This window comes from Chrysemys picta, chromosome 1, assembly GCF_011386835.1.
Source record: "Chrysemys picta bellii isolate R12L10 chromosome 1, ASM1138683v2, whole genome shotgun sequence".
NCBI classification, from domain to species: domain Eukaryota; kingdom Metazoa; phylum Chordata; order Testudines; family Emydidae; genus Chrysemys; species Chrysemys picta.
Window position 1 is genome coordinate 238,509,480 of NC_088791.1, and position 17,425 is coordinate 238,526,904.

General features: G+C 41.2%; 1 protein-coding gene and 1 non-coding gene across 10 annotated transcripts in view; both read right to left on the reverse strand.

Moving 5' to 3' along the window:
* Nucleotides 1–4,677: 4,677 nt before the first annotated feature.
* RNF149 (ring finger protein 149) overlaps nt 4,678–17,425 on the reverse strand; it is a 30,788-nt gene continuing 18,040 nt past the window's right edge. For 2 of the 9 annotated variants that reach the window (XM_008172108.4, XM_065580901.1), the window contains 4 exons: nt 16,151–16,346; nt 10,215–12,186; nt 7,559–7,615; nt 4,678–5,630 (listed from right to left, as the gene is read on the reverse strand). In XM_008172108.4, coding sequence (XP_008170330.2) covers nt 12,128–12,186; nt 16,151–16,346 — 255 coding nt within the window. In that variant the 3' untranslated portion in view covers nt 4,678–5,630; nt 7,559–7,615; nt 10,215–12,127. The other 7 variants (XM_008172109.4, XM_065580902.1, XM_065580900.1 and 4 more) reach the window with 5 other exon arrangements.
* On the reverse strand, nt 8,527–8,640 carry LOC112060126 (small nucleolar RNA SNORD89). The gene has a single exon (XR_002889421.1). It is a non-coding gene; the product is annotated as a small nucleolar RNA SNORD89 (small nucleolar RNA).

Sequence of the window (17,425 nt, forward strand, 5' to 3'; positions counted from 1 at the left end):
AGTGGAGAACCAGTGTTGACAGGGCCAATTCAATCAGGGTGGATGTAGTCCACTCCCAATAATAGATGAGGTGGTGTCAATTCCAGGAGAGGAAAAGCTGCTTCTGTAATGAGCCAGCCACTCCCAGTCCCTATTCAAGCCCAGATTAATGGTGTTAAATTTGCAAATGAATGTTAGTTCTGCTGTTTCTCTTTGAAGTCTGTTTCTGAAGTTTTTTTTGTTCAATGATAGTGACTTTTAAATCTGTAATAGAATGACCAGGGAGATTGAAGTGTTCACTTACTGGCTTTATGTATGTTACCATTCCTGATGTCCAATTTGTGTCCATTTATTCTTTTGCAGAGGGACTGTCCGGTTTGGCCAATGTACATGGCAGAGGGGCATTGCTGGCACATGATGGCATATATAACATTAGTGGCTGTGGACGTGAATGAGCCCTTGATGGTGTGGCTGATGTGGTTGGATCCTCTGGTGGTGTCGCTAGAGTAGATATGGGGACAGAGTAGGCAACGAGGTTTGCTACAGGGATTGGTTCCTGGGTTCGTAAAACTACAATACCCACCTAGGGAAGTGAGGAAACAGATTGACAGAGCAAGATGGGTACCCAGAAATCACCTACTACAGGACAGGCCCAACAAGGACAATAACAGAACACCACTGGCCATCACATACAGCCCCCAGCTAAAACCTCTCCAGCACATTATCCACGATCTACAACCTATCCTGGAAAATGATCCTTCACTCTCACAGACCTTGGGAGGCAGGCCAGTCCTCGCTTACAGACAACCCCCCAACCTGAAGCAAATACTCACCAGCAACTACACACTACACCACAGAAACACCAACCCAGGAACCAATCCCTGTACCAAACCTCGTTGCCTACTCTGTCCCCTACAATGCCCCTCTGCCATGTACATTGGCTTGCTCTTGGAAGTTCAGGGGCTCCGGGCTGCTAGCCCTGTGCTGCCCAGGGTCCTTAGGGACAGCTCTGTCCACCATTAGGGATTTTTTTCCTGAGAACCCCCTGGAACATTTTGCAAATCCCCAGGGGTTCATGAACCCCAGTTTGGGAACCACTGCTGTAGAGCTTTACATAAAAAAAAATTCTAGGGAAAATATAGATGCAACATGCTAATCACTCCCCTTTTAATCTTTAAAGTGATCATGAAGAGGTAGTCAAGAATTCTTCTCAATATTCTGGGACGGACATGGCTACAACTATACTGCATGCATCCTAGAATAGTTACTCAATGTGACCCTTTACCTGAGAAAGGAGGATAGTCTGAAGGCTGAGCTAGCATTTGTGAAAGACTATCACATCCATGAATATGGGAGTCCAGCAAAATTTTCATGACTGGCTCCCTGGGATATCCTGAGGGTGACTTGACAGTGGCATATAATCCAAGGAAAGAGACTGTAGTTCAAGTGTTATCCAAGTATCAGCTGCTTCCCTGAAGGAGAGTGCGGCAGTGTTCAGTGCACTTCTAGCAAAAGGCTACAGCAGGAGGTGCTCTTGGTACTGCAGAGTCTGATCTCTGATACACTTTGAGTCAGGACTGAAGAAGCAGGTTCTAAGAGTTCCAGTGTTAGAGTGTATGGCAGTGCCACAGACTGGTCCTATGGGAACCCTAAAAGCCTGTGCTGTGGGAGTTTAACAATCCCTTAAGATGTGGGGCTGTACTAGAGGCACATCCCTGTGGTACTGTGCTCCTTGGTGACTTGCTTGGTGTTGCTTTCAGCAGCTCCTCTGATCCAGGGGATTCTCTTCTCTTTTTTATTGTACTGGGGAAGGTGACTGCTTCCTGGCAACTGATCTATCACAGCATTGCTTAATTCAATGGGCAGTAGGAGTAACTGACTGCTCCAACAGATGAGCCTGAGAAGTTGAACAGTGCCTGATAGAGGGTAAAGAGACTGGTTACCTCCAGTCTGAGGCACTGATGGCTGGGTTCTAATTAATGATCCAGAGGACCCCCAATGTTGGCCTGTCTGTTCTCTCAAGTGTGGGTGTGCTTTTAAAAACTCCTGCAGCACATAGCAGCATTTAGTCCATCAAAATGCACTCATAATCAAAACAGGTTATGTCCATCTTAGAGGGGGAAATCTCTAACAATGTACTTAACAAATATGGATCTGGCAAATAATGAAAACTACTTCAATCCTAAACTAAAACCACTTTTTAAAAACTAGCTAACAGTTGAAACAAGGAAACTAACTTACACAGGAAAACTGGCTAAGGAGGATGCTGTGCAGTTCTGACTAGGTTAAAAGGCAGTTAGTGTGACTAGTCACCCCCTCAAGTTCCTTCTATTGCTTTATGCCCTTTGGAAAGGGGGCATGAGGACAGGAGTCCATGCATGACCCTTCCTACTGGACAGTGCTTTTGAAACTTCTGAATCTATACAAGGGGGACAATCAGACAGTGACAGCCCCATGCATAAAAATACAAAAAAGTGGGTGTGGCCTCTTCCCTCTGGCTGAGGATGTAAATAGCAGACATAATTGTTACCATTTGTGAATGCATGGGGATCACTGCATGAACCATGACTGAGGATTTAATACCATACATTTAAATATTGAACAGGTGTGTAAAATGTTACTATGAATTTGCCACATGGAATCCCAGAAACACTCTCCTTACTGAAATAGTTCAATATGTGAAGTATCAAAACCAGATACTATCAGGATTTCTGATGTGAATTCCCTACTGTGCTGCAGCCTCACACCTGGCATTTTATTTTGTGTCCCTCTTCTGCTACCTGCCTGTTGCTCCCCATCTTTTTCCTCTCCCCCCAACAAAAAGTTAAACTACAGTGCTTGCTTGCCACCGTTCCCTGGAGCCAAAGCTGAAGTCTAGCTGCAAGCAGGGCACAACGGGAACAGAAGTATAGGTGACTCAGCAGGTCAGCCAGGGAGCTGAGCTACTGAAACTGATGAACTTACTTCTCCTTCCCCAAGTGCCAGGGGTTTGTGCTGGGCTGCCTGGACAACCTCTGAGCCTGCAGAGAGCATAACAGAAGAGCTCATAATGGTCTGGTGAATTTTACATTAGAGATTTTCAACTCAGAACCTTAGCCGTATCTGTGTGAGAATGAGGGATAGTCTATGGTAATAGAATAAATTAACATTGCTGTAGGCTTTGACTTAATAATGCAAAAATGTGCTGCAGAGTACACAGGGCCCTGATTATAGGCTAGTGCTTTTCAGCTACTGTAGGCATGAGGTTGAAACATTTGTAGCTTAAACAAACAGGGTTGCTTAAATTGCACATGGTAGATAGTTCTCTCTAGTAACATGCCACATCAGTAAGGGGAGGGTTAGAAGCCTATTACATTTGAAAAGGAGTTTTTGTGAATTCAGCTGCCATTACACTAAAGGTCCTTCTGTATGCACCACCTCAGAAATGGCTACCCACATCATAGGCAAAGCAAGGTAAATGCAAAGTTTATTAAGAGGACCTCCCCATCTGATTTTTTTTTTTTTATTGCAAGGATTACAGGCATAGAATTATAGAATATCAGGGTCAGAAGGGACCTCAGGAAGTCATCTAGTCCAACCCCCTGCTCAAAGCAGGACCAATCCCCAGACAGAAATCATGAAAGCTTCCTCAAATTTTTAATGCATCCCTCTCAAGCTGACTAGAGCAATCTTGCTATACTAACAAATTTATTAGAGCATAAGCTTTCGTGGACTACAGCCCACTTCTTCGGATACATACAGAGTAGAATAAATATTGAGGAGATATATTTACACACATACAGAGAGCATGAACAGGTGGGAGTTGTCTTACCAACTCTGAGAGGCCAATTAAGTAAGAGGGAAAAAAAACTTTTGAAGTGATAATCAAGATAGCCCAGTACAGACAGTTTGATAACAAGTGTGAGAATACTTACAAGGGGAGATAGATTCAATGTTTGTAATGGCTCAGCCATTGTCTAGACACAATCAGCTCAGGATTGACTAAGGACTGGGAATGGCTGAGCCATTACAAACATTGAATCTATCTCCCCTTGTAAGTATTCTCACACTTCTTATCAAACTGTCTGTACTGGGCTATCTTGATTATCACTTCAAAAGTTTTTTTTCCCCCTCTTACTTAATTGGCCTCTCAGAGTTGGTAAGACAACTCCCACCTGTTCATGCTCTCTGTATGTGTGTAAATATATCTCCTCAATATTTATTCCACTCTGTATGTATCCGAAGAAGTGGGCTGTAGTCCACGAAAGCTTATGCTCTAATAAATTTGTTAGTCTCTAAGGTGCCACAAGTACTCCTGTTCTTTTTGCGCATACAGACTAACACGGCTGCTACTCTGAAACTTGCTATACTAGTCCCTGTTCCCACCTAGCTTCAGAAGGATTTCCTGCCCCAGAGCAAAGGAGGAAGGGGGAGAAGCACAGCTATGCAGGAGAGGCCATACAGGACCTGTATCTGGCTTGTTCTTTTAGGGAGGGGAGTGTCCTGTAACTCTCAGCTAGGATCTGAACCCAGATTTAAGGATGAAAGACTAGTACACCACATCTGTGTTCCTACCAACGGGTAAAAAATGCAAGTTTTTCCAGTACTGCATTCAATGTTGAAACTCGAACATCTTTAAGAAAGAAGATGAAGATCCAGTTGCAGTTGAAGCAAATGAAAAGCTAGCTGGTACAATAATAAGGTAAGAAAGCAGTCAAGTTTTCTAATACCATTACATTTAATAGGCCCATACAACTTATGGGATTTTAGGGTTTTTTTTTTTTTTAAACCAATAACTTTTTAAATACACAATACATAACATTGATTTCTTTAATTCAACATTTTCTTAAATAGTTTAACGTATACAATGAGAAAAGTTTAATGTGCTGAATCCAATCAATGCAACCAAGTTTATTAAAGAGTTAGCACTAGGGTTGCCATTATCAAAGTCAAACAGTTTGATTGTGAGTAGTAGTTTACTCATTCTGGTTTTGCTCAACACCAATCAAGTTTGAATAAATTATTTCTGTGGATTAAATGTTTGCCTAAGCATTAGACCAACGCAATCCCAAAGCTGCCTCTGTAGTTGCCAAAGGCAAAGTCCCACCAGTGGGGTCAAAGCTGTAATACATATTTCCCTGTTAAGTTTTTAATGTGTTCATTTTAAACACCAGATGATCCCACTTGGTGACTGAAAGAACAAGAAGCGTTCAAATATTAATGGTTGCTCAATGAGCAAGTTCAAGGAGTAATTACTTGCAGATCATCTTTCACCAGAAACATCAAACTTAACTGAATTAAGTTTGACTTAGGGCTTTAGGAAAAAAACTAAAGCTCTTATGACTACTTACTGAATTAATGAAATACGGTAGGAGTTCTAGTTTTAGACAAATATATTCAGTAATTCCAAATTGTGGATGGAATACAATATAGGTGATATACCTACTAAATTAGATCCCTGTCCAATTAGAGTATAGGTGGACTTGTTAAGTTTCCTGGTGATGAATTCCCTTACACAGATACATGCAAGCAATCACAAAGACATCCTACTTTAAACAATCTCAGGTCATGGCAAGTTAGAGTTCAGTATCCAATTTGAATACATGAAAACATTAACTTGACTTATGTGCATCTTTTATATTTCCAGTTCCAGAATCATCACACCATGTCACCTGTATGAAAGAAAAGAATATTCAGTAAATAGCACAAAGAAGAGAGTCCTATGAATAATGTAATTTAGAATTTGTTATTTTGGTGCAGTGTTGGAAGTTGTAGAACTGATGAAAGGGAAGAGACTGCTAGTTTTGGCTGAAGTCAGACAATGGAAAATAGCACTTGTTCATTCAGCTGCCGGCCACATTTCTCATCTGTAGGGCAGCACCTGCCAAATTCCATCATACTGCTAGGTTAAATCTACTAGGAGCACTGTCATTTTCTCCCAAGTTAAACTCCAGTTGCTCACTCTGTTCCCTAGGGGCAGAAGGGCTGATCTGATGCTCCCCTATTGGATAACCTCATGTCTTCCACCAAGAAGTAGTTCTGCATTAAATATCACATGATGTTGAAAATCACTGATGAAAGCTATACACAACGTCCCAACTCTGGTAACTTGGATTTTCTTTAATCTCCACAATGAAGTCACTGCCCTTATGATCTGCAGCACTCCTATTATTTGGAGCTTTCTGGAGCACAATTTCCCAATTTTACCAAATGCTGTGGAGTGGTTCTAAAGTGCTGACAGTAGAGCACATTTATTGTTCTTTGTAGCCTGTACCATATTTGGGATTAGGTTCCACAAACTGAATATGTCAGCCTTAATTTATTGTACATATAGTCTCAAAATTGCTGGCATTGTTAATAGTAAACTTATCAAAACTCTCCTCTAGGGCAAAGAAGCCTGCTTTGGGGTTATATAACCATCCTAACCAGAAATGGCAAAGCATCTGACTGCAGCCATAATATAAAAATCACTAACACTGCTTTCTAAACAGTTTTAACACCCCTACAAGGCACAATTGTTTCATTTTACAGATGGAGAAAGTGAGGCAAAGAAGTCACAGTAAACTGGTGGGAGGTCAGATAAACGAACTTTCACACCACACAATTAGCTTATGTAACTCTGCTACAATATAATAGAGGCCAAGAGGTTAGAAGGATTAAAAATGGGATTTGATATGTATAAAGATGCTAGAATTATAATAGTAAGTTAAAAAAATAAAAGGGGTGTGAAAGGGATCTAAAATCTTCATGGTGCAAGGTTTTACACAACCTCTAGCCTTTGGTGGGTTAACAAGAAACTTTCCCAGGTGGCAGGTTATCCCATAACTATTGCAGGGTTTTTGGTACCTTCTCTCAAGCTATTGGTGACAAGATACTGGGATAATGGATTCCTAAAATAAGGCCAGAATAGACTAGTATCATTCTAGTCTGACTTCCTGCTTCACACAGGATAAAGAACTTCAAATCCATAACTTCTAACAGAACTATAGCATACCTTTTAGAAACATAACCAGTCGTGACTCCCCCGTGTAGGTACTTGTAGACCATGATCAATTTATCTCAACCTTCTCTTGGATAAACGAAATATACTAAGGCTAAGGAAGCTCAATTTAAAAGGCATGGTTTTCCAGACCTTAGATCTTTTTATAGCTCTTTTCTGAAGGCTTTCCAATTGGTCAGCATCCTTTTTGTAGTGTTGACACCAGAACTGGACACAGTATCCTAATAATTCTCACTAATGCCAGATACAGAGGCAATACCACCTCCCCACTCCTACTTGTTTTTCTAAAAGACAGGAATTACCTTGGAAGTTCTGTAGCCTGTGTTATACAGAAGGTCAGACTAGATGATAATGATCCATTCTGGCCTTGGAATCTATCAATCTGTTTATATGCCCAAGGATCACATTTACCCTTTTAGGTAAAACATCACAGTGGGAACTCATGTTCAGGTGACTATCTACCTTGTTTCCACAAATCTTTTCCAGGAGTCATTACTTTCAAGGATATAATCAAATCTTTTAAGTGTAACATACATCTAGGAACAAATAATGTATGTTGCATATGGCTGTATTAAAAACATTCAAATAAGCACATCTTACCATGTGATCCAGGGCATCTGTATAATGGCTGGTTACCACTCCACCAATTTGTGTCACCTGAAAATTTTACCAATAATGATTTTATATTTTCTTCATGATCACTGAAAGATACTGAACATCACTGGGCAGTGAACGGACTCCTGTGGGATCTTATTAAAAACAGTCCAATTGGGTGACTATTCTATTTTTTTTCCATTTTCAGTTAACTAATTTTTAATTCATGTAATATGAGCCGTTGAATTTGAATAGTACTTTTTTTAAAAAATCGGTAAGTCATACAGGACTAAGTCAAATGCCTTACAGAAGACTAAGTATATTTTCTCAGTTATCTTTATCAAGCAAATCTGGAATCTCATCAAAAGATACCAAGTGGTCTTAAACCCTGTTTTCCATAAAAAAATGTTGATTGGCATTAGTTACACTGCCACCTTTACATTCTTTACTGATTGTGTCCCATACCAGCATTTCCCCGATGTTGTCTGGGACGGATGTCAGGCTAACCTGCCTATAAATTTCCCAGGTTCTCATTTACCCTTTTTAAATATTGGCACAACATTTTCTCTCTCATCTTCTATCAGTCTGATCCAATATGGCAATTCCTATGTTCTGGATAGGCAAGATCTGTCTCAGTTATCCGTATCTACCTCAGTTAATTCTAAAACAGCTTAGCCCATGTATGTAGAGCAGTGGCTTTCAACTTTTCTCATTTGCAAACCCTTAAGATTTCAAATGGAGAGGTGGACTCCTTTGGAAATCTTAGTCTACCGACCCCAGGGTCCACAAACGACAGGTTGAAAGCCACTGATCCAGAGGTCCCTTTATATAATAACACTAGACTGGTTATTGACTTAGGACAAGGGAAATAATGTATTTCAGGAGGTTTCTGACAGTCTTTTGCTACCATTTGAAGTCCAGAGAGAGTTTCTTCCACCACCTGTGTTTCTCCACCTACCTCTAGAAAAGCGGTTACTGAGGTCAGACTAATAATTCGCTTCAGGAGACTTTGTCATTGTGCTTCCAAAGAGAGCAAACTGCTTATGGAGACACTGCAATTCGGCCTTTTATTGTCATCATTCCTCAGCAACACAGAAGTCCTTACAAAGCTTGGCATATCAAAAGAGGAGGATACCTTATGATTGCATCGTATGATATTAATAGTTATTGATAATCAGAATTACTATAAATCCTGAATCCGTTTATATACATTTAAGCAGCTATGAGGGACACCATAACTATTCCCACAGAAGCTGTGGATTCTCAGCACCTCTGAACAACAACAAGGCATCAAGTTGGGCACTCAAATATTGGGTTGCACAAAATTTATGGACATTTCTGAAAATCTGTCTGCAAGTGACTTGGCCATGGTTTCAAAAAGTCAGTGGCGGAGCTGAAGACATACGCCAGGAATCCTTGTTACCAGGTCCATGGTCTACAAGACAATAACACTTCTTCTAAATCAATCAAACTTAATATTTTGAAACTGCTTGTCAGTGGTTGGCTGGCCCCTGAAAGGGAGTCAGGGCCATCTTATCTGAGACAGGCTTCTGTAAGAGAAGTCAACCCACACCCACCAGGACATAATTAAATCGAAGATGGCTGGTTGGTAGCTAATTAGCCTGCTGAAGGGTTACCAGGGTTCAGCTGTGGGGTTGGGTGGAGTGTTCTAGAAACAGGAAACTCCTGAGGAAATATGCTCCCAGGAGAGCTCACCAGAGCAAGATGTCTAGAAGGTGTGCTCCTAGGGACAAGGAACTCCGAAACAGTGGCAGGAAGCCCAGCTTGTCAGGAACTACACAGTGCCCCAGAGAAGAGCTGCAGTTGACATATCTCTGCAAACCCTTGGCTCTGGGAAAGGATTCTCCTCAGATAGTGGCAAAAGGCCTGATTCCAGGGAAGAGATCTGTGCTGAGAGAACCCTGCTTGTACAGGCCCTGGATGGAAGGAAGCACTGGATCCAGGTTGAAATGGATAAACTAAGACTGACCATTTCCCAGCTAAGACTCTGTGATGAAGCTTTGCTTGTATTTTCATTAGGCCTCATTGAGCTTACTGATGACACATTAGAGGAAACTGAGCCAGGGATAGTCTGGAGCACCACGCTTAGCCAATTCAATTTCTATGCTGAGAAAGAGCTTTATAATCTTCCTCTAAAAATTTTATAAGTAAATTTGTAGATTCTTTAACTTTCTTTGCCACGTTTCTCTCCAATCTTACATTTTGTTCTTGAAGTAAGCAGACTTAATCTATTCATTCCTTTTCACTTTTTAATGGTTTATATATAAGGCCCTACTCAATTCGGGATATTGCAGAAATTGCAGATCCCACAATACTACATTTCCATCTAAATTTTCTCAGCTGTGCAGCTGACAGACAGTGGGGGATCCCAGCTGCCCAAAGGGCTCCTGCTGTCAGCCTTGCACATTAATGATTGTAATATAAAAAGCAGCAAAAAGTCTGGTTATCAAAAAAATTAGTAGTTCTTGCTTATATTGTTCCAGCAAATTTTTTCTTAAATAGGTCTTCTCTGGATTTTCCAAAGTCCATTATTACTTTTCTGTGATTTTTCTGCTTCTTGTCTGCCACTCAGCTGCAATTATTGGACAATCATCCCACAATTCAAGTAGGGCCTTACTTATATAGAAGTTGTACTACTCACCACAATGCTCCCTCCAATGTGGATTCCATGTCTTGCTGATATCTGCAACCTCCCAATGTCTCTGATAACTTCCTACAGGCTCCTGACTGACGAGCTGGAGTTGTGACCCTCTTGACATTTATCCACTAAGAATGTTCAACTTTTGTGTTAAGGAAGAGGGAGAAGACTCAGTTGCTATATTAAAGAGTAAATTAAAAAGGCAGTCCTGGAAGTAGAGATGAACTTGCTTTGGAGGCATACTGGTTCCTATGCATTGTTTGGAGATGGGGATGTCAGTTATTAAATATTCCAGTTCCCCGTGTGCTTCTCATCAGATAGAGGCATCACAAAACTTGCACCTGCTGGTGAAATGAGAGAACTATGCCCTGACAATTATTCCATGAAATCTAACTGGGGGCACTCCTACTGGGAAAAAAAGAGGCAGATCTTAAGAAGTTATCACTATTAAGAATATTTTGGAAAAACAAGTATTTGATGAACTGTTTGGTAAAGTAAATGCTCAATTTTTTTCCCCAGTTGAAGACCCCTTCATTTCTGGAACATTCATTCTAAAATAAAATTACTGCTCCAATTGAAGCACAATACAAATTAGAAAACGATTGCATATTTTCATTTTCTTAAAAACACTCCAAATACACATTGTTTTAGAAACAAAGTGCACTTCAACAAATGTCTGGCAAAAGACACTGTTTTAAGCAACCTTACAAAAAGTCTGAGGAATGTACCATATACATTCATTTGTAACATGACAGTACTAAAAGCCTAAGAATTCAACACTATTAAAATGTATACAGTACTATAAATATACATAGTTCTTTACAAAACAATTTAGCATTTCCTTATACTATCTATCATATGTAACTATCTGAACAGGAGGTCAAAAAGAAGCAGGGGTTGGTATTTCATCTGATGCTTCGGGTTTAATAATAAGTGCTTTAAAAAAAAAACTATAAAGGCACAATACTGCTAATCTAGCAAAGGAAAAAACTAATGACAACCCCAGTCAAAGTCATAATGGGAAATAAACTAGGAAATTCCTTTTGGCTATGGGACAAAAGCAAAGACCCCTAGCTTCATAAAAAAAATCTTAAGAAGGGATCCCAACTCGTGCACATGGAAATGGGGGCAAGAGGGAAATCAGGAAAGTCTAAAACAGAAATAAATTCCCTAGCCATAATAGCCCTTTTCTACTCTGTTTTACTGATTTAAACATTGAGAGGGAAGTAACTGACATGAATGCTAGGTAAGTCAACATGCTCAACATGTTAAGACTATCCCGCAAAGACACTGAAGTCAACTGTTACTGGTAGAAGTTAACGAGATGGAAAAATTTAAGTACTCAGCTCTGAGTTGGAAAACACTAAGAACCAATGATAAGAACCATCAATTATTTTTCATCCAGTGGTGGGAGGAGTGGAAGATGCCATGTAATATCAAAGAAATTATTTGATATTTTCACAATCTATTTGCATGCTTCTTAAACATCCAGCTCCAGCAAAATTTAATTTGTTTTTTTAAAGTACGGTTTAATAAAATGTAGTGTTGTAAATGCTTTCAGCTTTATGTACATGCTAAACGTAAACACAGGGTAACCAACATTTATCCATTAAACTTTTTATATTCTGTTCTCTCATCCTAGTCTACATCTTTGTTACAGCCCTCTGGAACACACTGACATTGTAATAATTTTTATATCAACAGAGGTATTGCATCTTTCATAGGATCAGACAGACTAGTTTTAAAAAATCCTCTTTATACAAAATTCTTAGTTATTAGCCCTTTTGGAACATGAACTAGAAAAGTTCTCAAGATAAAATAAATTACATTGTTATTTTTCCATCAACTAGGCAAAAGTTCATACTAATTAAATAAAAAGTTCTTTAAGCAGTCTAATCAGTCTTCCATGAAGTTTTTCAGTGGGAATTTCCATTAGACAGATGTTCTCCATGCCGACTATCACTGCCATCCATGTCTAAAAATTGGGAGTTACAAAATGTAAATCATAATTTGTTAAATCAGTTATTTAAACATTAACGTGGTGAGCTATTATTACATTTACTGATGCTATCCCACAGAGAAACAACTTGGAGACAAGATCTACAGTCAGTCATGCAAAATTCCCTTTGATTTCAATGGCAAAGCAAAATAGTGCACAGGAAATGAAGGTTACTTGTAACCAGAATTCTTTGAGATGACTGCATAGTTGCACTTATGGATGTTGCGCCACCTGGTGGAACCCAATGATAGAACCTTCTTCAAGCAGTGCCCATTAGGGGAGCATGTGCACCCCTCCTCTCATCTCCCCTCAGTATTTTTGAGCATCCTGATTTGGGGCAAAATACAAGGAGGTGGCACTACGCCTTCTACCACCTCAGTTCCTTCCACCAGTAACTCAGAGAGACCATAACAGAACTGAGATGGGGGAAGTGCGCAGGAAAAAACGAACAGTTACTAACCTTCTGTAACTGTTGTTCTTCAAGATGTGTTGTACATGTCCATTCCACTCTAGGGTGTGCACGCTCCAAGCAGTTGCTGGAAATTTTTCCTCAGTGGTATCTGTTGTGGTAGCTCGATGCCTGTAGCACCAGTATAAAGTGCCCAGCCCCCTCAGTTCCTTGTTTCCAGAGAACTCCGATGTAGAAGGGCAGGTTATGGAATGGACATGTGTAACATTTCGAAGAACAGTTATGGAAGGTTAGTAAATTTTTTGTTTGATCGCACGTATGCGCTCCACTCTAGGTGACTCCCAAGCAGTTGAATAAGTGGAGGGATTGGAGTTCATGGACCCACTGATTGCAGAACAGTTTGACCAAAATTGGCATCATCTCTAGCCTGTTGAGAGATGGCATAAGGGAAGGAAAACATGTGCACTGATGACTGCCTGGGGGGGTAGCCCCAGGGCTAGCCGCTGTTCCGGCTACCCTGGGACCGCTGCCAGGAGCCGCCGACCTGTGGCTGCTCTGGCCGCCCCCGGGACCACTGCTCAGGCAGTCCTCAGGGCCAGCTGCATCAGCTGCTGCTTAGGCAGTCCCCGGGGCCAGCTGCCCGGGGTTGCCAGAGCAGTGACCAGTGCAGCTGGCCCTGGGGCCGGGGCTGCCCCCGCAGCGGCTGGTGTGGCTGGCTGGCTGCGGGCCCGCCCGAGCGGCTGGCTGTAGAGCTGCTCCAGCGGTGGGCACTGTGGCTGTCTCCAGGGCCGCTTGAGCAGCCCTGGGATCAGCTACACGGACCACTGCAGAAGTCACGGAGGTTGAAGAAAGTCATGGAATCTGACTTCTGCAACCTCCACGACAAGCATAGAGCCCTAATGATTGTAAACCGATCTGCCAAATATAGCATCCACTCTAGAAGCTAGATCCAGAGCACAATGTTTAGTGTGTGCGCGCACTTACTTTTAAGGTTAGCAGCCTTGCAAATTTCCCTAATTGGAACCTGCTTAAGACAAATCAAAGATGCTGCTACAGCTCTAGACGAATAAGAACATACCACACAAGGCACAGGAACTTCGGTTGGTTTCTAACACTGAAGGATGCACTGTATAACCCAGCTGGAAATAATCTGAGCAGATATACTATGACCCATATGATTAAACAAACCAAACTCCCTAAAACTCTTCCTTCTATCCAGATAATATGCAAGACCTCTTCTGGCATTTAAAACATATAATGGAGACACCCCCTTTATTAGCATTAGGCTGGAGAGGGGAAGACAAAGGTAAACCAATTGTCTGACATATGAAACTCAAACACTATTTTTGGTAAAAACCTGGGGATCAGATCTAAGAACCACCTTCTCTAAAAAAATCTTAAGTGGCAGGACAGCCAGCAGGGCACACAATGCACTGACCGTTCTGGCTGCGTTACAGCAATAATGAAGATCACTTTGATAAATAAAAGAACACTCCCTCAAGAGGTTCAAGGGTGATCTCATACGCATAGATAAAACCAGATTAAGATATCAAGATGGAAGGACACGTTAGGAAACCCCTTCATGAATCTTTTAGCAGAATCATGTACAATTGGTGATCTACTATTGACGAAAACGTAAGCTGAAATAGACAATTACTCAGATTTAAGTACAGTAAATATTCCAGAATATAGGGTATGGAAGCTGCCACTGGAGAAGCAGATTTTCCTCACATCCAAGCAACAAATCTAGACAATTTTAAATAGTAACACTTTCTAATACAGTTTTCTAAAATTAAGCAGTATGCTCTGTATCAATGAGGAATGTAACTGCTCAAGACTAGTCGAAGTCTGAAAGCCCAGGCTGTCAAATGAAGAAACTGAAGATCTGGATGAAGGATACTGCCTTCTTGCTGTGACAAGAGAGCTGAAGACATGTACAATCTGAGAGCTGAAGCAGGTCTATGTTCCATTGATGTCTCAGCCGAGCTAGGGCAATCAATCAATATCATTTTAGCCCTGTCCTGAAGAACCTTTTTCACCACCTTCTGAATCATTCGGGGGAGGGAGGGAGGGGAAATCATATAGGAGGCCCTTTCCTCAATGTAGAAGGCAGGCATCTGAAATGGACTGACTCTGCCTCCCTTCTCTAGAACAGAAGAGGACACTTTGTTGATTCCTGTTGCAAAAGGATCTATGTTGGACCAACCTCAATGGGAAAAGAGGTCTTGAACTACCTGATCTTTCAGGGACCACCTGTGAATCTTAGAACTGTCCCTGTTGAGACTATTTGCTAAACACACTGCTCTCCTCTGCTAAATGCAGGGCCAAGGCTAGATCTTGTGAAAAGTGCACCAGTCCCATAACCTCAATTAATCTAGAATGTCCTGAAGCACAGTCCTGAAGCACAGTGACAAACATTTGAAGACTGTCCCTATTGGATGTGTAGAGGGTTGGGGCATGATGTGTAGACCTGAGACTTCCAGTGCTGCATCAGTCTCATTTGGAGAGAATCAAAGGGCATTATTACATAAGTGGTATGTACATCCACCACCTCAATTAATCTAGAATGTCCTGAAGCACAGTGACAAACATTTGAAGACTGTCCCTATTGGGCTCTGGGCAGCGCTTACCTGCGGGGCTCCCTGGAAGTGGCGACATCCCCCTCACCCAGCTGCTAGGCAGAGGCATGGCCAGGCAGCGCTGTGCACTGCCTCCGCAGCTCCTAGCCAACGGGAGCTGCAAAGCCAGCATTCTGGGCAGAGGCAGCACGCAGAGCTGCCTGTCCACACCTCCGCCAGCAGCTGAGCAAGGGGGATGTCGATCATTCTTTGATTAAGTTCAATTTTCCAAGGCTGGCATGATTTCAGCCAGAAGTAATTTGATTCCCAATCATCCAGGTGGCAGAAAACAGTACTACTCACTAAAGCCATCCCCTCAAACACCACAGTATTGAGAGTTCCGAAGTAAACTCAAGAATGAAGAGTTTTCATTCTAAAGTTCCAATTAATAAAATTAAAGGATTATCCAAACGATTAGCCAAGACCTGGTTTTATGGTAAATATGAGTGAAGGTGGGTGAATAGGGGTGTTGTCTGGGAAAGTTGTGATGATCTGTGTATGGGTTAAACTGTGACCATTGGGCCAAGTAATCCACTATCTATGCAGCCTCCCTCATACAACCAATAAATTGTTGCATACAATTAGCTGTAGAGTAAGAGTGGTGATTGGTTGAGGGATAATGAGATCACAATGGTCTAGGACTCTTGGCACAGATACATGTTTGACTAATTGAAAGCCCATGCTGTCACATGGGTGTAAAGGAAAAATGGCTGAACTTAAATATTGGACGCTAAACCACAAATCTCATTGATACTGAATCTGGTGATATTCTAAACAAAAAGAGCTTCAACCATGCTTGTAACTGTTTCTATCACGTCACACTGATTCAAACATTCTAGGTTTTAGAGTGACAATCCTGGAATTTTATTATATAGATTACACATTGATTTGAAACACATTACATTGTACTTACCAAGCAATGCTGTGGTTTCACCTGCATCCTCTTTTAAACTGTTACACTGTAACACAGATTCATTAGTTGAGGAGGCTGACAAATCGCTTACTTCATTTCTATCATCTTCTTGTAAAGCAATACTCAAACTTCCTACTGATACACTGCCACTTATCGATTCAGGTATTGCAACTTCAAGTGCATCTTCAGGGTCACCCTTCAGAAGTAGACAAAATATTCAGTAAGCAATTATTTAGACATCAGAAAAACAAGTTTCTAATGACTCTGCAAAAGTAAAAGTTTCTTTGATTACCCTTTACATATTAAGGAAAGCTATTTGCCCTTCCTAATACAAGAATTGATTTTATAAAAGATTTTTCAGCCTGCCTTCTGCAAGTCATTCTTGAGTCTTACCACAGGTTCCTCTCATCATAGTGGTGATCTTGTCACAGCAATTTAGAACAGGCTTGCCTAGACCACATGGATCCAGCAATGTGCTGCATTACCATGCCCAAAAGTATCTTGGCCATTAGTTCCTGGACCAGGAGATAGGAGTGCTGCAAAGACATTGCAGTATGCCCCTAAGGGAAGCTATTATACTGTTAAGAGTTTGATTTATGATTGCCTACCATCACACAAGAACTCTGTTGCAGAGGCAGGGATAAAATCCAGTTCTCTAGGATGGCATTCAACTGTCTACAAAGCCATCTTCTCTTTTCCTGTAGCTCCCTGATTTATTCACTTCACACCTTCCAACCTCTGCAACAAATGAGGCAGGGGACCTACAGACAGCCTTCTTTACTACCCAACCCTTGAGCACTCTCCATCCTGTGGGGGAAAAGATAGCACTATCATATAATTAAAGACTGTATCGTACATAATACACACACAAGGGGGAGGTGAAATAAGGTTTCACAAGTCCCCTTAATTCTGGCATTTCCTAACTTCTGAGCGCTTGACTTTGCAACCTTAACATTCTCTTAATGTAGTTTTGTAGGAAGTAATGTCCAAAGATTTAAAAAAGAAAAGTGCACTAAAACAAATTATATCTCATGGAATCATACTGTCCCTCACATCAGGACTGGGAACTTTATACTCACAAAAGAGACCTCTACTACTTGAGCTAACAAAACTGGTAATAGTGGTAGGCCATTATCTTCTGTGTGTTACAGCCATTAGAGGGGAAGAGACATTTGCCAGTGGCATTCACAGCTACTTGCTAAACACAAAGGAATATTGAGACCTGGGAATCCTTGGTTCAATTTCAGGTTCTGGGAGGGAGTATAGTATACTTCC